Below are 24,585 nucleotides of genomic sequence, written 5' to 3' on the forward strand. Positions count from 1 at the left end.
GTTGTGAGCGGTCGTGACTACGGCCGTGTTAAAAGATTCTCAGCCCGAAAGCTCATACTGTCAAAAAAAAAAAAAAAAAAAAAAAAAATATTTCTGCCTCTGAATAAATTGTAACTTGATATTTACAGGGTACTTTGATTATAATTTTAACTCTGTTTCAAAAAAAAAAAAAAAAAGAAAAGAAAAAGGAAAGGGGGCTTTTAGGAATACATTTCCATTTATTGAAAAAAAAAATTTGTTTGTTTTCATCAGTTACCCACTGGCAAACTACTTCCACGCTCACAGAGTGTGATTAAATGTGTTAATGTTCTTCATGAATCGCTAGTAAAGAAAGTAAATTCTTAAGAAAAGGTTTTGAAAGTAAATTCACGGTTCAAAGACCAGCAGATGATTGACGATTAGTGCAAGGAATGGGAGTTGGAGCTAAACTTAAATAACTGAATATAAATAGGTGAAGAGATTCCCTACTGTTCTATCATACACAACGACCTAAAGTGGAACGGTTACATAAAGCAAATAGTAGAAAATCTAATGCCATGCTGAGATTGACTGGAGGAATGTTAATGAAATGTAATCCATCCACAGAGAAAGTGGCTAGCAAAATACATGTTTGACCTATTTTTAATTATTGCTTGTCAGCTTGGAACCCTTTACAGGTCAGATGAACGGAAGATGTACAGAAGATCCAACAAAGGACGGTGTATTATGTCAGAGAAGCGCTTAGTAGGCACAAAATTCTGAACGAATTCCAGTGGTAGATGCTACAAGTGAGGTGTTGTGCATGTAGGAGACCTTTACGTAGAACTTTCTACTTCATACGTCTCGTGAAATGAGCACAACAAGAAATTGGAGTTATTACGGTGGTTTAATAGCAATACGTTTTTCCACACGTGTGGGGGAGGGACTGGTACTGCAATAGTACTGCACATGGAGCTTCTAATGTTGTCTTAAGTAGTATAGGGATAGCGAGTGTGGATTATGGAGGAGTATGGGTGTAAAATGGATCACGTCCTTGTCTGTAAAGGATTCCACATTATGGTGCAATAATGTAAATCCCCCATCCCCTTGAACCATGGACCTTCCCGTTGGTGGGGAGGCTTGCGTGCCTCAGCGATACAGATAGCCGCACCGTAGGTGCAACCACAACGGAGGGGTATCTGTTGAGAGGCCAGACAAACGTGTGGTTCCTGAAGAGGGGCAGCAGCCTTTTCAGTAGTTGCAGGGGCAACAGTCTGGATGATTGACTGATCTGGCCTTGTAATACTAACCAAAACGGCCTTGCTGTGCTGGCACTGCGAACGGCTGAAAGCAAGGGGAAACTACAACCGAAATTTTTCCCGAGGGCATGTAGCTTTACTGTATAATTAAAAGATAATGGCGCCCTCTTGGATAAAATATTCCGGAGGTAAAATACACTCCTGGAAATGGAAAAAAGAACACATTGACACCGGTGTGTCAGACCCACCATACTTGCTCCGGACACTGCGAGAGGGCTGTACAAGCAATGATCACACGCACGGCACAGCGGACACACCAGGAACCGCGGTGTTGGCCGTCGAATGGCCCTAGCTGCGCAGCATTTGTGCACCGCCGCCGTCAGTGTCAGCCAGTTTGCCGTGGCATACGGAGCTCCATCGCAGTCTTTAACACTGGTAGCATGCCGCGACAGCGTGGACGTGAACCGTATGTGCAGTTGACGGACTTTGAGCGAGGGCGTATAGTGGGCATGCGGGAGGCCGGGTGGACGTACCGCCGAATTGCTCAACACGTGGGGCGTGAGGTCTCCACAGTACATCGATGTTGTCGCCAGTGGTCGGCGGAAGGTGCACGTGCCCGTCGACCTGGGACCGGACCGCAGCGACGCACGGATGCACGCCAAGACCGTAGGATCCTACGCAGTGCCGTAGGGGACCGCACCGCCACTTCCCAGCAAATTAGGGACACTGTTGCTCCTGGGGTATCGGCGAGGACCATTCGCAACCGTCTCCATGAAGCTGGGCTACGGTCCCGCACACCGTTAGGCCGTCTTCCGCTCACGCCCCAAACATCGTGCAGCCCGCCTCCAGTGGTGTCGCGACAGGCGTGAATGGAGGGACGAATGGAGACGTGTCGTCTTCAGCGATGAGAGTCGCTTCTGCCTTGGTGCCAATGATGGTCGTATGCGTGTTTGGCGCCGTGCAGGTGAGCGCCACAATCAGGACTGCATACGACCGAGGCACACAGGGCCAACACCCGGCATCATGGTGTGGGGAGCGATCTCCTACACTGGCCGTACACCACTGGTGATCGTCGAGGGGACACTGAATAGTGCACGGTACATCCAAACCGTCATCGAACCCATCGTTCTACCATTCCTAGACCGGCAAGGGAACGTGCTGTTCCAACAGGACAATGCACGTCCGCATGTATCCCGTGCCACCCAACGTGCTCTAGAAGGTGTAAGTCAACTACCCTGGCCAGCAAGATCTCCGGATCTGTCCCCCATTGAGCATGTTTGGGACTGGATGAAGCGTCGTCTCACGCGGTCTGCACGTCCAGCACGAACGCTGGTCCAACTGAGGCGCCAGGTGGAAATGGCATGGCAAGCCGTTCCACAGGACTACATCCAGCATCTCTACGATCGTCTCCATGGGAGAATAGCAGCCTGCATTGCTGCGAAAGGTGGATATACACTGTACTAGTGCCGACATTGTGCATGCTCTGTTGCCTGTGTCTATGTGCCTGTGGTTCTGCCAGTGTGATCATGTGATGTATCTGACCCCAGGAATGTGTCAATAAAGTTTCAACTTCCTGGGACAATGAATTCACGGTGTTCTTATTTCAATTTCCAGGAGTGTAGTTCCCCATTCGGATCTCCGGCGGGGACTACTCAAGAGGAGAAAGAAAACTGGCATTCTACGAATCGGAGCGTGGAATGTCAGATCCCTTAATCGGGCAGGTAGGTTAGAAAATTTAAAAAGGGAAATGGATAGGTTAAAGTTAGATATAGTGGGAATTAGTGAAGTTCGGTGGCAGGAGGGACAAGACTTCTGGTCAGGTGAATACAGGGTTATAAATACAAAATCAAATATGGGTAATGCAGGAGTAGGTTTAATAATGAGTAAAAATATAGGAGTGCAGGTAAGCTACTACAAACAGCCTAGTGAACGCATTATTGTGGCCAAGATAGACACGAAGCCCACGCGTATTACAGTAGTACAAGTTTTTATGCCAACTAGCTCTGCAGATGACTAAGAAATTGATGAAATGTATGACGAGATAAAAGAAATTATTCAGATAGTGAAGGAAGACGAAATTTTAATAGTCATGGGTGACTGGAATTCGATAGTAGTAAAAGTGAGAGAAGGAAATGTAGTAGATAAATATGGCTTTGGGGTAAGAATCGAAAGAGGAAGCCACCTGGTAGGATTTTGCACAGAGCATAACTTAATCATAGCTAAAACTTGGTTCAAGAATCATAAAAGAAGGTTGTATACATGGAAGAAGCCTGGAGATACTGAAAGGTTTCAAATAGATTATATAATGGTCAGACAGAGATTTAGGAACCAGGTTTTAAAAAGACATTTCCAGGGGCAGATGTGGACTCTGACCAAACTGCAAAAAGGTGGGAATTTAAGGAGATGGGACCTGGATAAACTGACAGAGTTTCAGGAAGAGCGTAAGGGAACAAATGACAGGAATGGGGGAAAGAAACACAGTAGAAGAAGAATGAGTAGCTTTGAGAGATGAAGTAGTAAAGGCAGCAGAGGATCAAGTAGGTTAAAAGACGAGGGCTAGAAGAAATCCTTGGGTAACAGAAGAAATATTGAATTTTATTGATGAAAGGAGAAAATATAAAAATGCAATAAATGAAGCAGGCAAAAAGGAATACAAACGTCTCAAAAATGAGATCGACAGGAAGTGCAAAATTGTTGAGGCTTTCGTGGCCACTTGTTGACAAACTGCCTACTGGATTCTGTCTCGGGTTCTTCGGCCGAACATCGGCCGAAGAACCCGAGACAGAAGCCAGTAGGCAGTTTGTCGAAGTGCAAAATGTTTAAGCAAGACAAATGTAACGATGTAGAGGCTTATCCCACTGGGGGTAAGACAGAAACTGCCTACAGGAAAATTAGAGAGACCTTTTGAGGAAATAGAACCAATAGTATGGATATCAAGAGCTCAGATGGAAACCCTGTTCTAAGCAAAGAAGGGAAAGCAGAAAGGTGGAAGGGGTATATAGAGAGTCTATACAAGGGCGATGTTCTTGAGGACAATATTATGGAAACGGAAGAGGATGTAGATGAAGATGAAATGTGAGTTATGATACTGCGTGAAGAGTTTGACAGAGCTCTGAAAGACCTGAGTCGAAACAAGGCTCTGGGAGTAGACAACATTCCATTAGATCTACTGACAGCCTTGGGAGAGCCAGTCCTGACAAAACTCCACCATCTGGTGAGCAAGATGTATGAGACAGGCGAAATACCCACAGACTTCAAGAAGAATATAATAATTCCAATCCCAAAGAAAGCAGGTGTTGATAGATGTGATAATTACCGAACTAACGGTTTAATAAGTCACAGCTGCAAAATACTAACGCGTACTCTTTACAGACGAATTGAAAAACTGGTAGAAGCCGACCTCGAAGAAGATCAGTTTGGATTCCGTAGAAATATTAGAACATGAGGCAATACTAACCCTACGACTTATCTTAGAAGAAAGATTAAGGAAAGGCAAACCTACGTTTCTAGCATTTGTAGACTTAGAGAAAGCTTTTGACAATTTTGACTAGAATACTCTGTTTCAAATTCTGAAGGTGAAGGGGTAAATTTTTTTTTTTTGGTCATCAGTCTACTGACCGGTTTGATGCGGCTCGCCACGAATTCCTTTCCTGTGCTAGCCTCTTCATCTCAGAGTAGCACTTGCAACCTACGTCCTCAATTATTTGCTTGTCGTATTCCAGACTCTGTCTTCCTCTACAGTTTTTGCCCTCTACAGCTCCCTCTAGTAACCATGGAAGCCATTTCCTCATGTCTTAGCAGATGTCCTATCATCCTGTCCCTTGTCCTTATCAGTGTTTTCCACATATTCCTTTCCTCTCCGATTCTGCTACTTCTCTTTACCTTCGTCTTTCTCCGATTTACTCTCAAACTATACTGCGTACTCATTAGGCTGTTCATTCCGTTCAGCAGATCACTTAATTCTTCTTCACTTTCACTCAGGATAGCAATGTCATCAGCGAATCGTATCATTGATATCCTTTCACCTTGTATTTTAATTCCACTCCTGAACCTTTCTTTTATTTCCATCATTGCTTCCTCGATGTACAGATTGAAGAGTAGGGGCGAAAGGCTACAGCCTTGTCTTACACCCTTCTTAATACGAGCACTTCGTTCTTGGTCGTCCACTCTTATTATTCCCTCTTGTTTGTTGTACATATTGTATATTACCCGTCTCTCCCTATGGCCTACCCCTACTTTTTTCAGAATCTCGAACAGCTTGCACCATTTTATATTGTCGAACGCTTTTTCCAGGTCGACAAATCCTATGAAAGTGTCTTGATTTTTCTTTAGCCTTGCTTCCATTATTAGCCGTAACGTCAGAATTGCCTCTCTCGTCCCTTTGCTTTTCCTAAAGCCAAACTGATCGTGCGCATTCTCAATTTTCTTTTCCATTCTTCTGTATATTATTCTTGTAAGCAGCTTCGATGCATGAGCTGTTAAGCTGATTGTGCGATAATTCTCGCACTTGTCAGCTCTTGCCGTCTTCGGAATTGTGTGGTTGATGCTTTTCCGAAAGTCAGATGGTATGTCGCCAGACTCATATATTCTATCCACCAACGTGAATAGTCGTTTTGTTGCCACTTCCCCCAATGATTTTAGAAATTCTGATGGAATGTTATCTATCCCTTCTGCCTTATTTGACCGTAAGTCCTCCAAAGCTCTTTTAAATTTCGATTCTAATACTGGATCCCCTATCTCTTCTAAATCGACTCCTGTTTCTTCTTCTATCACATCAGACAAATCTTCACCCTCATAGAGGCTTTCAATGTATTCTTTTCACCTATCTGCTCTCTCCTCTGCATTTAACAGTGGAATTCCCGTTGCACTCTTAATGTTTCCACCGTTGCTTTTAATGTCACCAAAGATTGTTTTGACTTTCCTGTATGCTGAGTCTGTCCTTCCGACAATCATATATTTTTCGATGTCTTCACATTTTTCCTGCACTTCCTATTTATTTCATTCCACAGCGACTTGTATTTCTGTATTCCTGATTTTCCCGGAACATGTTTGTACTTCCTCCTTTCATCAATCAACTGAAGTATTTCTTCTGTTACCCATGGTTTCTTCGCAGCAACTTCTTTGTACCTATGTTTTCCTTCACAACATCTGTGTTGGCCTTTTTTAGAGATGTCCATTCCTCTTCAACTGTACTGCCTACTGCGCTATTCCTTATTGCTGTATCTATAGCATTAGAGAACTTCAAACGTATCTCGTCATTCCTTAGTACTTCCGTATCCCACTTCTTTGCGTGTTGATTCTTCCTGACTAATGTCTTGAACTTCAGCCTACTCTTCATCACTACTATATTGTGATCTGAGTCTATATCTGCTCCTGGGTACGCCTTACAATCAAGTATCTGATTTCTGAATCTCTGTCTGACCATGACGAATCTAATTGAAATCTTCCCGTATCTCCCGGCCTTTTCCAAGTATACCTCCTTCTCTTGTGATTCTTGAACAGGGTATTCGCTATTACTAGCTGAAACTTGTTACAGAACTCAATTAGTCTTTCTCCTCTTTCATTCCTTGTCCCAAGCCCATATTCTGCTGTAACCTTTTCTTCTACTCCTTCCCCTACAACTCCATTCCAGTCACCCATGACTATTAGATTTTCGTCCCCCTTTACATACTGCATTACCCTTTCAATATCCTCATACACTTTCTCTATCTGTTCATCTTCAGCTTGCGACGTCGGCATGTATACCTGAACTATCGTTGTCGGTGTTGGTCAGCTGTCGATTCTGATTAGAACAACCCGGTCACTGAACTGTTCACAGTAACACACCCTCTGCCCTACTTTCCTATTCATAACGAATCCTACACCTGTTACACCATTTTCTGCTGCTGTTGATATTACCCGATACTCATCTGACCAGAAATCCTTGTCTTCTTTCCACTTCACTTCACTGACCCCTACTATATCTAGATTGAGCCTTTGCATTTCCCTTTTCAGATTTTCCAGTTTCCCTACCACGTTCAAGCTTCTGACATTCCACGCCCCGACTCGTAGAACGTTATCCTTTCGTTGATTATTCAATCTTTTTCTCATGGTAACCTCCCCCTTTGCAGTCCCTTCCCGGATATCCGAATGGGGGACTATTCCGGAATCTTTTGCCAGTGGAGAGATCATCACGACACTTCTTCAATTACAGGCCACATGTCCTGTGGATACACGTTACGTGTCTTTAATGCAATGGTTTCCATTGCCTTCTGCATCCTCATGTCGTTGATCATTGCTGATTCTTCCGCCTTTAGGGGCAATTTCCCACCCCTAGGACAAGAGAGTGCCATGAACCTCTATCCGCTCCTCCGCCCTCTTTGACAAGGCCGCTGGCAGAATGAGGCTGTCCTCTTATGCCGGAAGTCTTCGGTCGCCAATGCTGATTATTTATCAAAATTTAGGCAGTGGTGGGGATCGAACCCGGGACAGAAGACTTTTTGATTATGAATCAAAGACGCTACCCCTAGACCACGGGGTAAAATACAGGGAGCGAAAGGCTGTTTACAATTTGTACAGAAACCAGATGGCAGTTATAAGATTCGAGGGGCATAGAAGGGAAGCAGTGGTTTGGGAAGGGAGTGAGACAGGGTTGTAGCCTATCCTCGATGTTATTCAATCTGTATATTGAGCAAGCAGTAAAGGAAACAAAAGAAAAATTCGGAGTAGGAATTAAAATCCATGGAGAAGAAATAAAAACTTTGAGGTTAGCCGATGACATTGTAATTCTGTCAGAGACAGCAAAGGACCTGTAAGTGCAGCTGAAGGGAATGGACAGTGTCTTGAAAGGAGGATATAAGATGAACACCAACAAAAGCAAAACGAGGATAATGGAATTTAGTCGAATTAAGTTGGGTGATGCAGAGGAATTAGATTAGGAAATGAGACGCTTAAAGTAGTAAAGGAGTTTTGCTATTTAGGGAGTAAATTAACTGATGATGGTTGAAGTAGAGAGGATATAAAATGTAGACTGGCAATGGCAAGGAAAGCATTTCTGAAGAAGAGAAATTTGTTAACAACGAGTATAGATTTAAGTGTCAGGAAGTCGTTTCTGAAAGTATTTGTGTGGAGTGTAGCCATGTATGGAAGTGAAACATGGACGATAAATAATTTGGACAGGAAGAGAATAGAAGTTTTCGAAATGTGGTGCTACAGAAGAATGCTGAAGATTAGATGGGTAGATCATATAACTAATGAGGAGGTGTTGAATAGAATGGGGGAGGAGTTTGTGTCACAACTTGGCTAGAAGAAGCGATTGGTTGGTAGGACATGTTCTGAGGCATCAAGGGACGACCAATTTAGTATTGGAGGGCAGCGTGTAGGGCGAAAATTGTAGAGGGAGACCAAAAGATGAATACACTCAATAGATTCAGAAGGATGTAGGTTGCAGTAGGCACTAGGAGGTGAAGAAGCTTGGACACGATAGAGTAGCATGGAGAGCTGCATCAAACCAGTCTCTGGACTGAAGACCACAACAACAACAACACTAACAACAACAACAATGTAAAACAGCACCGAGAGGCATAGTTCAAGAGTCCTCCCGTCTACAGTCTCACTGTTCAGGGTTATCACCCTGGTTCTGTTTATATATAGTTGTTATACAGAAATGAAACACACTGAGCCATGGATATTACAAAATCTGTTACCAAACTGATTTTCAATAACGCCTTTGTCTAGAGCATATGGGAAAATCTGTATGGAGCTTGCAATGTTATAATTTACATATTTTGTTGAATTTCAACTTGCTGCAAAGCTTGTGTTATAGGAATTCTTGCGTGCTTGTGGAGTATCAACTACATCATAAAACAGCGTCGCGTTACTGGAAATATCCTGAAAGATTATGTTATAAAATTAGAGTTAATTTATGACTCATGGTCACTAACTATATACAGTGCTCAAGTCTGATTCTGAGTCCTGGCTAGCATCGGCATGCAGAGGGAAAAATTATCCATTCTCCTGCGTTGGGGTGGTTGTTTAATTGTTTATGCACGCAAGGTCCCCTGCCTGTTCGCTGTCTGCCATGGATCACCGTGTGGTGGTCGCAGCGAGAGCACAGCACAATGCATGTTTCCAGATACTCTCGATCACATTGTGTATGGAATGCAGATCGCATTTATAGCTGCTAGGAGGAAAACAGCTTCACATACCCGCGCTACTCTAATAAGTTTTGTAATTAGAAATGTTTTGTTGCATGTTATTCTAGAAGCATCGGCCTTTGTTTAAATGCTGCTGTCTGTAGTGGCTTAATCATATGTTTTTTTTTTTTTTCTTTTGGACTTCCAGTAACTGTTTAGAACACCATCTGAGCCAGCAGCCTTCACTGGTGAGACACCAGACTAGCAAGTCACATATTTAGCTTTTCTATTGTGTTCATAATTAAATTCTTAAATTCTTTGCGTGTTTTTGTTTTGTAGTAAATTCAAAAGTCATGGCGTACTTTTGTATGTGAGAGATTTAGTCTCGCGTTTTACTAACTATAACGTGTACATTCGCAGTCTTTAGTGCAGTATACGTTCGTTTATTTGCTTTGGACTGGCAGTAGCTCTGTCATCCGGCAGCCTTCGTTTGGGAAGCAGCAGGGGACTAGCAGGTCACATATTTAGCTTTTTCTGTTTGTTTCATAGTTCAGTTCTTATCTTAATAGAATGGATAGGGTGTGTGCATGCTGTGTACGGACGCAGGAGGAGCTGGCCGCAATTCGCGAGCGCCTGAAGACGCTTATGGCTTTGGTCAGTTATTTGCAAGCTGCTGCATCAGGGTGTAGCGGCGTTGGAGAATCTGGCACATTGCACGGGACACCTCAGATGTCGCTTGTTTCGCCCAAGTGCTCTTTTGCTGTGGCATATTGCAGCGTACCTGTATCGCGGGATGCGCGATCACCGCAAGCCAAGTTGCCGGTTGTAGAGCGTTTGTGTCGCTCGAGGCGGGAGGTCCATGTGGAGGCTGTCTTGCGTCATCCAATCACACTGTCAGTGCACTGGTGGCTGCTCCTTCAGCCGGACCACGGGGGAGAGGTTCCTTGGTATCAGGAGCTCCAAAATTAGGCGCGTTTTTTTTTTCCTTTAGGGAAATAGTATCAAATGTTGGAAAGAAAGCATGTCTCCTGGCGGACGTCATCCGAGATTTGGAGGCGGCCCTGCTGGCAGCCATTGAACGTGTAGGGTGCAGTCGTCTCCAATTTGTGACATCTGTTGCTTGGGCTCTGAGCCCATCCTCAGTTAGTAAGGTCGACTGGCTGAATTGGTAAAGACTGCTGACCTCGCACTCGGGGTGCAAGTAGCGCTCACAGTTTGCAGCATCGTCCCTGGAACTGATCGGTGTCCTTTAGTCTGGAGCCGAGTGGAGGGTCTCAACCAAAGACTCTGTCGATCCTGTGATGGTCTTGGCTACAGATTTCAAGATCTGTGTTATGGGGTAAAGAACTGTAGGACTCGCCTTCATACGTCAGGGGCGCACTGCACAATGGAAGCTGCAACTTGAGTATCAGAGTGCTTGTGGAGTGTACGTGGAGTTTTTTTTAGGCTTCGTGGTAGTTTAGGGGCCTGTGATGAATGATCGCCATTCGATACACAGTGAGCTAAATCTGATTGCGTACAAAGAAGAGACACTTCGACTGTAAAAATTGTGGCAGTAAATTCTCAAAGTTTTCGTAATAAAGTTCCTGAACTAACTGCGCTCCAGGAAATTTGTCATATTCAAATTATTCTCGGACTCGAGACCTGTCTGGAACCGAAAGTGCAAAGTGCCTGAACATTTAGTGAGGCATGGAACGCACATGGTAAAGACAAGATTAGGTGTCGTAGGGGGAGAAGTGTTCGTTGCTGTCAACAAAAACATTGTGTCTATTGAGGTCGAAATCGAATGTGACAGCGAAGTTATCTGGATATAAGTAGCAGGCCTATGTGAACGCAAGTTAGTTATCGGATGTTTTTACTGTCACCTATTTCCACCGTAACAGTTGTAGAATCATTCAAGGAAAGTTTACGCTCAGTAATGCAGAAATACTCAGATCATGCGTTATTAGTTGGAGGCGACCTTAATCTGCTGGGTATGGATTGGGACATCCATGGATTGACTGCAAGTGGTGCGGACAGACAGTCTTGGGAAGCACTTTTGAACTCGTTTTCCGAAAACTGCCTCGAACAACTAGTTAGACAGCCTACGCGCAATGGAAATATTTTGGACCTTATATTTACAAACAGGCCTGATCTCATCGACAGTGTTAGTATAGAAACAGGGATAAGTGATCACGATGTCACTATAGTGGTGGTGGGTAATAAAGTTAATAAATAGATCAAGAAGGCTGGGAGAGTATTTATGGTAGAAAAAGCAGATAAGCAGTAGTTAGCATCCCACATTGACAATGAATGGACATAATTTAGTCCTAATACGATAGACATAGAGGATTTGTGGGCAGAGTTCAAACTGATTGTTAATCACACTTTCGATACGTATGTGCCAAGAAAATGGATTGAGTATGGAATAAATCCTCAGGGGTTTAATAATCAAATTTGGAATAGGTTGAGGAAATAGAGACTGTTGCAGTCTAAGTTCAAAAAAGAAAGCGCAAATGTCGACAGGCAAAGGTTAGTAGAAATCCATGTGTCCATTAGAAGGTCAGTGTACGAAGCATACAATAACTTCCACCGTCATACCTTAGCGAAAGATCTTGTTGAGAAACCGAGAAAATTCTGGTCATACGTAAAAATCATTAAGCAGGTCGAAGGCTTCTGTCTAGTCATTCGTCAGATAGTCTGGCGTGACAATAGACGACAGCAAAACGAAAGCTGAAGTTTTAAATTTAACGCGTAAATCATTCGCACAGCCTCCCGCATGGAGAACATAGAAATAGATACCCCGGTATAAAGAAGCGACAGAAAGAGTTGAGAGCAGTTATTGTCTCTATACATAAATGATATGGCAGACAGGGTGAACGGTAGTTTACCGCTGTTTGTTGATGACGCTGTGGTGTACAGGGAAGTGTTCCCTTTGAGTAACCTTAGGGGCACACGAGATGACTCAGACAGAATTCATAGGTGGTGTGGTGAGTGACAGATTACTCTAAATATAGAAAAATTTAAGTTAATGTGAATAAGTAGCTAAGATGGGCACGTAACATTTGAACACAGCATTAGTAAAGCGCTGCTTGACATAGGCACATTGATTAAATATGTAGATGTAACGGTGCAGTCCGAGAAAAATTGAAATGAGTATGTCAAGTTCGCAATCGGGAGGGCGAGGGCGAATGCTGAACTTTGTTTCCTTGGGAGAATTTTGGGAAAGTGTAGCTCATCTATAAGGAAGTCGGTATATAGAATGCTAGTGCAACCCATTCTTGACTACTGCTTCAGTGTCGGGAATCCCCATAGGATCGACTTAAAGAAAGACATTGAAGCAGTTCAGAGGCGTGCTGCATAGGTTCGATCAGTACGCAAGTATTACGGAAACGCTTCTTGAACTCAAATGGGGATCCCTGAAGAGAAGACGTTGCTCTTTTTGTGATGCACTATTGCGGAGTTCTCGAGAACCGGCATTTGAGGTTGAGTGGAGATCGATTCTACTACCGCCAACGTACATTTTACGTAAGGATCATGAAGATAAGACGAGAGAAATTAGGGCTGGTACGGAAGCTTATAGACCCTTGCGCTATTTGCGACTGGAACAGGAAAGGAAATGACTAGTATTGGTACATGGTATCCGCCGCCATGCATATGGAGTATCTACGTAGATGTAGGTATAGAGAACAAAGGGCGATCTGTTCCACAGTGTAGGGTGCGGTGGGAAGGGCTAGTGTGTATATGCATGCGGACGCTACCTGCGCGCGCGGGGGGGGGGGGGGGGGCAGCCGCATCGAGGACAGCGTGGCGCGGTGGGTGATGTAACGGGGTGGCTGGTGTCTGCTGTAGCCCCTGCGTGTGTGTCTACCGTGCAAACCATTGACTGCCGCTCCAGCAAAATGTGATGTGCACTCAGGAGAGACCTTCCTGCAGTTTGTTCGTTTATTATAAAGAAGTCGTATGTAACATTAGTGTATCTGTTTAAATGATGCACTGTAGTAATTGTTAAACGTTAAAAGTCTTCTATTTGCATGTGTCTTTGGATGAAAATCAAGGAAAGTAGGTATTTGAAATACTGGGAGAAAATCAAGATGTTTCAGAAAAAATTGTACAAACTCTCTCAGTATGCAATTAATAGCTCCAAAACAGTAAATAGCTATGAAAGGTGGTCCTCCGTTCTAGTACCAATGTCAAAGTGCCTGGACAGCCATGATGTCATTTTTGGAGTTATAAGTTATAGTAATTAATATGAGAGCACTGTAAATATAGAGGCAGCCATAAGTTTGATAAACTGTATTAATGAAGATAAGTGGAATATCATAATGGGTCATAATTTATGCTAATTAAGATAAAGAAGGTATAAATTCTAATAATAAGGTAATTGCGTAATAAATCATAACTGGTATATGCTACTATGTCCCACCCAATAGGATAACGCCTATTTGAATTTCCTGTCATTTTTTCAACCATTTGGAAAAGAGGAGTGGTGGAAAGTGGAAGGGGGAGTGGGGGGGAATGTGGCCAATTGAAAGAAAACAAGTGGGCGTTTTGTTATTTTGTTGTTGTTTTTTGTCATATATTACACTTGCACAGCTCTGCCTCACTGACCAAGTGTACATTGGTCAGCGGGCACAGATGTGGCAATTACGCTACGTGGACATGAGAGATGCTGGCTGTTAAGGAAGAAAGATTCGACGTTTGCTGATCACCCATTAGTACAAAACCATTCATATGGTGTACAATATGAAGTTTTATATTCCATCAAGAAAGCAAAGAAATGACCCTACAATCAATACATACATCATACAGAATATTAAATGATGAGACTCAGTTTCCATTTTTCCCCGTGTTAAATTAAGTTTTCGTTGCAAATACTAGATTGAAACTGTGACTTCATTTTATTTATCTTCGTTTGTTACATGTGCCTTAACATAAAAACTTTTTTACTCCTTTTTTACTGAATGTAATTATTGTAATATTTTCCTATGTAGACACTTTGTCACTTCTGTATCTTCTGTACAGTTGTCACCTAAAGATGGCCTGAGAAGCCGAAAGCCAGTTCGTGCCAAATGAATATAATTTTGCAGAATATTAGGAAGTGCTTTCGTTTTGAATATTATTTCTAACTTTTCATCATCAAGTAACAGAGCACTAGGGATACGAAAACCCCATCTGTGATTCAGCTTGAAAGAAAATGGCAGTTCTTGGACCTAAGTGTGAAGTCAAACAAATAGTACACTGAGGAGCTGCAATTGGGGAGAGATCGATTTATGTTTTATAGTGAGTAGGTAATCCTTTTGAACAACTGACTTGATGCGTCCTTGGTATTGTAACGCAAAAAAAAAATAACATGGTCGGACGTGGTTATGTATTATCACGCAACGGAGACACTCACCAAAGTCAATTTTTTTTAAAGAATACTGCCGCTTAAAACTTCTTGGACGTAAAGGTATGGATGTTGATTGTGGCTGGCAGTCGAAACGTATTGGGAGCTGCCGCGGCAAACGAGAATCGTTGGGAAGGCATAGAAAAATCGTCGCGTCTGTGCTATACTTGAGTGAGAGAAGCTATGAAACGTAGAATGTCGTAGATGTTGATAAACTTACGTTCTGTGCAGAACTCTCCGGTGAAGCCAGGTCGGCAGACGCACCGTCCGCTGACGCAGGAGCCGCCGTGCAGGCACGGAGCTGCGCACCCCCCGCCACCTGCGCACACAGGCAGAGCGTCACATGCGACCGATACTCGCGTTCCTCCTGTCAAAGTTGGCTTGAATTTGTCAAAGTTCCACATATGCATACTGCGGCTGTATTGTTGTTGTTGTTGTGGTCTTCAGTCCTGAGACTGGTTTGATGCAGCTCTCCATGCTACTCTATCCTGTGCAAGCTTCTTCATCTCCCAGTACCTACTGCAACCTACATCCTTCTGAATCTGCTTAGTGTATTCATCTCTTGGTCTCCCTCTACGATTTTTACCCTCCACGCTGCCCTCCAATGCTAAATTTGTGATCCCTTGATGCCTCAAAACATGTCCTACCAACCGATCCCTTCTTCTAGTCAAGTTGTGCCACAAATTTCTCTTCTCCCCAATCCTATTCAATACCTCCTCATTAGTTACGTGATCTACCCACCTTATCTTCAGCATTCTTCTGTAGCACCACATTTCGAAAGCTTCTATTCTCTTCTTGTCCAAACTATTTATCGTCCATTTTTCACTTCCGTACATGGCTACACTCCATACAAATACTTTCAGAAACGACTTCCTGACACTTAAATCTATACTCGATGTTAACAAATTACTCTTCTTCAGAAACGCTTTCCTTGCCATTGCCAGTCTACATTTTATATCCTCTCTACTTCGACCATCATCAGTTATTTTACTCCCTAAATAGCAAAACTCCTTTACTACTTTAAGTGTCTCATTTCCTAATCTAATCCCCTCAGCATCACCCGATTTAATTTGACTACATTCCATTATCCTCGTTTTGCTTTTGTTGATGTTCATCTTATATCCTCCTTTCAAGACACTGTCCATTCCGTTCAACTGCTCTTCCAAGTCCTTTGCTGTCTCTGACAGAATTACAATGTCATCGGCGAACCTCAAAGTTTTTATTTCTTCCCCATGGATTTTAATACCTACTCCGAATTTTTCTTTTGTTTCCTTTACTGCTTGCTCAATATACAGATTGAATAACATCGGGGAGAAGCTACAACCCTGTCTCACTCCTTTCCCAACAACTGCTTCCCTTTCATGCCCCTCGACTCTTATAACTGCCATCTGGTTTCTGTACAAATTGTAAATAGCCTTTCGCTCCTTGTATTTTACCCCTGCCACCTTCAGAATTTGAAAGAGAGTATTCCAGTTAACGTTGTCAAAAGCTTTCTCTAAGTCTACAAATGCTAGAAACGTAGGTTTGCCTTTTCTTAATATTTCTTCTAAGATAAGTCGTAAGGTTAGTATTGCCTCACGTGTTCCAACATTTCTACGGAATCCAAACTGATCTTCCCCGAGGTCCGCTTCTACCAGTTTTTCCATTCGTCTGTAAAGAAGTCGCGTTAGTATTTTGCAGCTGTGACTTATTAAACTGATAGTTCGGTAATTTTCACATCTGTCGACACCTGCTTTCTTTGGGATTGGAATTATTATATTCTTCTTGAAGTCTGTGGGTATTTCGCCTGTCTCATACATCTTGCTCACCAGATGGTAGAGTTTTGTCATGACTGGTTCTCCCAAGGCCATCAGTAGTTCTAATAGAATGTTGTCTACTCCCGGGGCCTTGTTTCGACTCAGGTCTTTCAGTGCTCTGTCAAACTCTTCACGCAGTATAAACCCTCTATATACTCCTTCCACCTTTCTGCCTTCCCTTCTTTGCTTAGAACTGGGTTGCCATCTGAGCTCTTGATATTCATACAAGTGGTTCTCTTCTCTCCAAAGGTCTCTTTAATTTTCCTGTAGGCAGTATCTATCTTACCCCTAGTGAGACAAGCCTCTACATCCTTACATTTGTCCTCTAGCCATCCCTGCTTAGCCATTTTGCACTTCCTGTCGATCTCATTTTTGAGACGTTTGTATTCCTTTTTGCCTGCTTCATTTACTGCATTTTTATATTTTCTCCTTTCATCAATTAAATTCAATATTTCTTCTGTTACCCAAGGATTTCTATTAGCCCTCGTCTTTTTACCTACTTGATCCTGTGCTGCCTTCACTACTTCATCCCTCAGAGCTACCCATTCTTCTTCTACTGTATTTCTTTCCCCCATTCCTGTCAATTGTTCCCTTATGCTCTCCCTGAAACTCTGTACAACCTCTGGTTCTTTCAGTTTATCCAGGTCCCATCTCCTTAAATTGCCACCTTTTTGCAGTTTCTTCAGTTTCAATCTGCAGTTCATAACCAATAGATTGTGGTCAGAATCCACATCTGTCTTACAATTTAAAACCTGGTTCCTAAATCTCTGTCTTACCATTATATAATCTATCTGATACCTTTTAGTATCTCCAGGATTCTTCCAGGTGTACAACCTTCTTTTATGATTCTTGAACCAAGTGTTAGCTATGATTAAGTTATGCTCTGTGCAAAATTCTACAAGGCGGCTTCCTCTTTCATTTCTTCCCCCCAATCCATATTCACCTACTATGTTTCCTTCTCTCCCTTTTCCTACTAACGAATTCCAGTCCCCCATGACTATTAAATTTTCGTCTCCGTTCACTACCTGAATAATTTCTTTTATCTCGTCATATATTTCATCAATTTCTTCATCGTCTGCAGAGCTAGTTGGCATATAAACTTGTACTACTGTAGTAGGCATGGGCTTTGTGTCTATCTTGGCCACAATAATGCGTTCACTATGCTGTTTGTAGTAGCTAACCCGCACTCCTATTTTTTTATTCATTATTAAACCTACTCCTGCATTACCCCTATTTGATTTTGTATTTATAAATCTGTAATCACCTGACCAAAAGTCTTGTTCCTCCTGCCACCGAACTTCACTAATTCCCACTATATCTAACTTTAACCTATCTATTTCCCTTTTTAAATTTTCTAACCTACCTGCCCGATTAAGGGATCTGACATTCCACGCTCCGATCCGTAGAATGCCAGTTTTCTTTCTGCTGATAACGACGTCCTCTTGAATAGTCCCCGCCCGGAGATCCGAATGGGGGACTATTTTATCTCCGGAATATTTTACCCAAGAGGACGCCATCATCATTTAATCATACAGTAAAGCTGCATGTCCTCGGGAAAAATTACGGCTGTAGTTTCCCCTTGCTTTCAGCCGTTAGCAGTTCCAGCACAGCAAGGCCGTTTTGGTTAATGTTACAAGGCCAGATCAGTCAATCATCCAGACTGTTGCCCCTGCAACTACTGAAAAGGCTGCTGCCCCTCTTCAGGAACCACATGTTTGTCTGGCCTCTCAACAGATACCCCTCCGTTGTGGTTGCACCTACGGTACGGCCATCTGTATCGCTGAGGCACGCAAGCCTCCCCACCAACGGCAAGGTCCATGGTTCATGGGGGAAGCTGCGGCTGTAATGTCCACAAAAAAGACTATAATAATGCCTGCTATCGAAAGTGGATTATAGCGGTACAGAGGGAAATTTGTGATTGGATGGAGGATATCTTGGTATATTAGACGTAGAGTCTTCGACGGATGTAAGTAACTTCAGGCATGCCTAGGGAAGAGTGCTGAGATCCTTGCGAGCAGGCGATATTAATACTAAACTCAGTCTTTGCGCAAATGATGCAGTTAACCTTTATAAGGTTTCAAACTAGTGCAAAGGCTATTAGCTTGCTTTAAATGTTCAGAAATGTAAAATTGTGCATTTCACAACACAAAAACTCGTACAATCAATGAGTCACACCTGGAGTGAGTCAACTGAAAGAATTCTTGGGTATAATAGTTTGTAGGTATATAAAATTTAACGATCTGATTGGCTCAGTCGCAGGTAAACCAGGCCAGACTTCGATTCGTTGGTAAGTTAGATGGAAAATGAAATCAGACTGCAAAAGAGATTGCTTATAACACTCATGTGACTCGCCCTGGAATATTGCTCAAGTGTATGTGCAAGTACCAAATTGTCTCAGAGGCCTCTTTGACGCATGGGAAAGCGTCACGGAGATGCTAAAAAATCTGAATTGTCTGATGCGTGAAGGTAGAGGCAAACTATTTTGCGAAAAGATACGTTCGTAGTTTCAAGAACCAGCTTTAAGTGAGGAATCTAGGAATATACCAAACCCCCTCCCAACGCCCCCCCTCTTCACAAGTTTCCCTCCTGTATGGAACGCGAAGACATGATTAGACTAATTACAACGCGGGGAAGCGTTTAAGTAATCATTCTTCACGCGCTACGTACGGGAACTGAAGAAAACCCTATTAAGGGGATACGGAATCGGATTTTGGGTTAAAAAATCGAATTTTTTTTTATTGGCGTATTATATTCTGCCATGTTTCCTCTTTAAAATGACGTATCATACATAGCTCTACTACAATTATAACTATTTTATTTTTATATATTTGTGAGATCGGGTATTGCGCTTTAGTTATACACGTCTCTCGTGGCTGACCATGAACTTTTTGGCAGTACCTTTAAAGTGACATGAATTCAAATATCCCGGTTTCCAGCGACTATTTATACACTAGTTGCCCGAAAATGTTTCTCTCTGGTTTCCTCAAGTTACTCTTTGACTTTGTGGTGGGACTGTTTTGTAAACAGTGTGATATAAGAAAGTAGTTGTTGTTGAGTTATTTCGTATTTAGTGCTTCATTTTTCGCAGTGAAAATGCCTAGAGCTAAAGCAAAAGTATTTAAAAAGCGTGTGAAGTGGCAAAAGAAAAGAAATAATGATTCATTAGCAAAGCAAAGCAGTTCATCATCATCACTGTTGGAAAATGTGAATCCACTTATTACTGATTTGCCGAACGAACTTACACCAAATGAAAACAGTGCTTCTCATAAAAAACTAAGAGATTTGGAAGAGAAATATAATTTACTTGATAGAGGGAATGAAGTTTTTGAACTCATTGATACGAATATATTGTGTGAAGCTCTTGAAAACAGTTTGTGCTGCAAAAAATGTCATGGAAACGTTTCTCTGAAAGTAGAATCCCATGTTGGCCTGGCTGCCCAGTTTAATTTAATATGCAGTGTTTGTAAATACAGCTGTAAGTTTCCAAGTTCGGTTTCAGTAACTGTAAATAATGGATACAAGAAAACTGAACTTTATAGTGTAAATATTAGGTTAGTTTATGGATTGCGAGCAATTGGTAAGGGCAAAGCAGCTGGTGATATGCTATGTGGTGTTCTAAATCTTCCAAGTGCACCTTCAAAGTTTGAAGCTTACAATTATGTACTAGGATCTGCAGTTGAAGATGTAGCACAGAAGTCAATGCAGGTTGCTGTGGAAGAAGCAGTGGAAGAAAATGACGGCAGTCGTGACCTCACAGTGGCGTTTGATGGCACGTGGCAGAAAAGGGGCCACACCTCCAACAATGGTGTTGTAACAGCAACTAGTGTTGATACTGGCAAAGTTATTGATGTTGCAATAATGTCTAAATACTGTAGGTGCACAGGCAGGCTGAAAAATGAACACAGTGATGACTGTATTGCTAATTATTATGGTAGTAGTGGTGGCATGGAGGTTGCTGGGGTGAAGAAAATTTTTCATCGCTCTTCACAGTGGTATAATGTTCGCTATGTCAAATATCTGGGAGATGGTGACTCTAAAGCATTCAAAGAAGTTTTGGAAAGCAAACCATATGGGAACAGTGTAAATATAAGCGAATGTATAGGACATGTGCAGAAGAGAATGGGTGCCAGGCTGAGAAGGTTAAAATCAGTTATGAAAGGGAAAAAACTAGATGATGGGAAAACCTTGGATGGCAGAGGAAGATTGACTGATTCCATAATAGACCACATTCAGAACTGCTATGGCCTTGCAATCAGGCAAAATACAGGCAATCTTGAAGAAATGAGGAGAGCTATATGGGCTTTATATTTCCACACCGCATCCACGGATGAGCATCCACGGATGAGCATCCACAACATGGTTTGTGCCCCAAAGGTGAAAACAGCTGGTGTAAATACAATAGGGGACTAACAACAGGAGAGAAATACATTCACCACCACAGTCTACCATCAGCCATCATGGCAGAAATAAAGCCCATTTTCAGAGATCTGGCTGACAGAAGTCTTCTGATGAAATGTCTTCACGGAAAAACGCAGAACCCCAACGAGTGCTTGAATAGTGTGATATGGCATCGTCTCCCAAAAACAGTGTTTGTCGGAATTAATACACTACATTTTGGTGTGTATGATGCTGTGGCAACCTTCAATCTTGGAAATATAACTAAATGCCAGGTCCTTCAAAAGTTGGGTATGTGTGTTGGTTCCCGTACGGTACGTGCTATGTTCTTTTTAGATCAGCACAGACTAAGGCATGCTGATAATATAATCAAGACATTAGTGAAAAAAGCAAGACAGGTGCAGAGGGGTGCCAAAAGAAGACTTGAAGATGATTATGAAGACTGTGAAGGGGGTATTAGCTACGGATCAGGAATGTTTTAATCTTCTTTCTCCGTTTCCCGTAAGTTTACTTTTTACTTCATCTAGGAACATTATCTCAGGTACTGGTCAACCTAGAAGTCTGAAATTTTTATGACGTAGTGACATAGGTCCCTATTACATACTGAAACAACGATTTTTTAATTACTTGATTTACAAAAGACTTAGGGGTGATAGTCTAGTAAAAAGCGATGGAAAAAATTTACTTAAAAATAAATGTACAATATCTCTGTAAGAAAATACTTTGACAATAAACTGTTGTTTCAGTATTGTTGTAACATATGAATGCACATACAGTAAAATTTTTACCTCTCTGTCTCCAGTAGTTTGTGAGAAAATGTTCCCTATAGTAGGCATATATTAACATTGCGGGGATAGGTGATTCCGTATCCCCTTAAGTAGTACACTGGGAAGTACCCACTCCCATGCACTTCACACTGATTATGTACAAGTGCAACAACCTTCCACATGACAATGTTAATGCAAACAAAGAAACAGTACACGTATTTCAGTCTGGGATATTGTCCGCTTGGCTGCTTCGCTTCGAACCCATAGTTTTGTAGTAATTACCGCTGCAGAATACTGATTGTGCTACGCTATGCTAGGGTGAATACGTTGTGCTAAAGTACCATAGACGCTCTATGTTTCTTCTTGTGGTATTGCCTACCTGAGTAATTAGTTTTGAACCCACATCTCAGTGCTACGGTCTACTACACGTCACTGTAGCCGTCTCTAATTTGTTTGTATTGAGAACTACTTTTCTCCTGCTTTACTTTCCCGAATTACTTGTACCTACAAATTGTTTGCAACTACAGTAACATCTTGGTTACGACACTTTGTATGTAATGCCTACCTCTACTTAACGATAACATTTGCCAATTTCCATTTCATTAACCCATGTTGTCTTTTCATTTTCGCGATTACAGCAGAACTTGGGATTTCGTGTTTTCTTGACGGCGCATTGTTATAGCATCTTTAGCAAATTTAACTGTCAATTCGTTGTTATAAAAGACGCATTGTCTCGTTACCCACACAACCTTATTAGTTTCGAAGATGCCCTGTAACCGCTCCATGCATTAAAGGGTTATTACAGCTTTACACCATATGATTTTGTAAAATCACTAAAGCCGAATGCAAGTTTGATACTATTACGATTCTTTCCTCTGTGAACACCACCACCGAAATCCGTGCTTCTGGAATGGCTATTAGTTGTGCTGTCTAGAACTAAGATTCTTCAGGTGGTTTTCTGCTTTCAGATTTATGTACACACAACCTGCAACGGCTGAGCTTTCCGGACAACCTGTAAATAAAGAGGCGGGTTCTGGCATATAATTATCCTGAGGTGACAAAAGTCATGGCGATATTCACATTACACAGATGACAGTATTATCGCGTACACAAGGTTCAAAAAAATGGTTCAAATGGCTCTGAGCACTATGGGACTCAACAGCTGTGGTCATAAGTCCCGTAGAACTTAGAACTACTTAAACCTAACTAACCTAAGGACATCACACACATCCATGCCCGAGGCAGGATTCGAACCTGTGACCGTAGCAGCAGCGTGACTCCGGACTGGAGCGCCTAGAACCGCACGGCCACCGCGGCCGGCGCGTACACGAGATATAAAATGGCAGTGCATTGGCGGAGCTGTCATTTGTACTCAGATGATTCGTGTGGAAAGGTGTCCGAATTGCTTATGGCCGCACGACGGCAATTAACAGAATTTCAACGCGGAATGGTAGCTGAAACTAGACGCATGGGACACTCTATTTCGGAAAGCTTTAGGGAATTCAGTGTCAATAGTGGGCCGAGAATACCAAATAACGGGCATTACCTCTAACCACGGACAATGCAGTGGCCGGTGGACTTCACTTAACGACCAAGAGCAGCGGCATTTGCATAGAGTTGTCTGTGCTAACAGACAAGCAGCACTGCGTAAATAACTTCATAAATCAATGTGGGATAAGCGACGAACGTATCCGTTAGGAAAATGCGGCGAAATATGGCGATAATGGACTACAGCAGCAAACGACCGAGGCGAGTGCCTTAGCCAACAACACGACATCGCCTGCTGCGCCTCTCCTGGGGTCGTGACCGTATCAGTTGGACCCTAGACGACTGAAAAACCGTGGCCTGGTCAGATGAGACCATTTTCAGTTGGTAAGAGCTGATGGTAGGGTTCATGGGCGTCGCAGACAACACAAGCTCTCAGCAAGGCACAGTGTAAGCTGGTGATGGCTCCATAATGGTGTGGTCTGTGTTTACATGGAATGGACGGGGTCCTCTGGGCGAATTGAACCGATTATTGTCTCCAAATGGTTATGTTCGGCTACTTTTTTTGGATACTATTTGTGCACTTCATGTTCCGAAGCAACAAAGGAATTTTTATGGAGGGGTAATGAACCATGTCAGTAGGTCACAGTTGTTTCCGGTTGGTTTGAAGAACATTCTAAACAGTTCGAGCGAATGGTTTGGCCAGACAGACCGCTCGACGTGGATCCCGTCGAGCATTTATGGGGCGTCATCGAGAGGCCAGTTATGGGCGGCTGTAGAGGTTAGTGCAGCTCAGTATGTCTGCAGGGGACTTGGAACGACTTGATGAGTCCATACCATGTCGAGTTGCTTCACTACATCGGGCAAAAGAAGGTCCGACGCGATATTAGGAGGTATCTTACGACTTTTGTCAGTCCAGTGTATGTGTCCGAGTAGGCAGTACCCAGGAAAGTTACACCCCTACTTTTCAGTGTCACTAGAGACAGGCGTTTTGGGGTTCCATGGTACGGCTGTTTTACTCGGTTACATTTGTAACTCAATCTTAATTACCCATGACCGGGAGTTATAGAGCACAGTGGTAAGATGCCGGGCACGGAATTCGAGAGGAAGATGCTTCTTATCGCCATTTGACCATCTGAATTTACGTTTTCTGTGATTTTCATAAATCATTTAAGACTAATGGCGAGATGATTCCTTTGAAAGTGTAAGGACGATTTCCATCCTCATCCACCTGAGTGTGAGCGTGTACTCCTTGTGTAATGAATAATCATCTCGTTGTCGACGGGACGTTGCATCCTAATTTTTCTTCCTTTTTTATGATCATGACCATGACAAGGTTAAACAAGTATTTAACAAGCGTCTTACGCGTACATACGTATGCTGTTAGCAAATTATAGTACTCTGTTTATTCCCTTCGACGATCACAGGTACAGGTATGTTAGA

The 24,585-nt window shown here is 42.7% G+C and overlaps 1 protein-coding gene across 1 annotated transcript in view; it reads right to left on the reverse strand.

Moving 5' to 3' along the window:
- LOC126198519 (fibrillin-2-like) overlaps window positions 1-24,585 on the reverse strand; it is a 732,236-nt gene that overhangs the window by 454,621 nt on the left and 253,030 nt on the right. Inside the window, exons 4-5 of the mRNA XM_049934905.1 lie at window positions 16,698-16,734; window positions 14,920-15,018 (exon numbers count right to left, since the gene is read on the reverse strand). Coding sequence (XP_049790862.1) covers window positions 14,920-15,018; window positions 16,698-16,734 — 136 coding nt within the window. The remainder of the gene's footprint in view (window positions 1-14,919; window positions 15,019-16,697; window positions 16,735-24,585) is intronic.

This window comes from Schistocerca nitens, chromosome 8 (genome assembly GCF_023898315.1).
Source record: "Schistocerca nitens isolate TAMUIC-IGC-003100 chromosome 8, iqSchNite1.1, whole genome shotgun sequence".
In the NCBI taxonomy this organism is placed as follows: Eukaryota; Metazoa; Arthropoda; class Insecta; order Orthoptera; family Acrididae; genus Schistocerca; species Schistocerca nitens.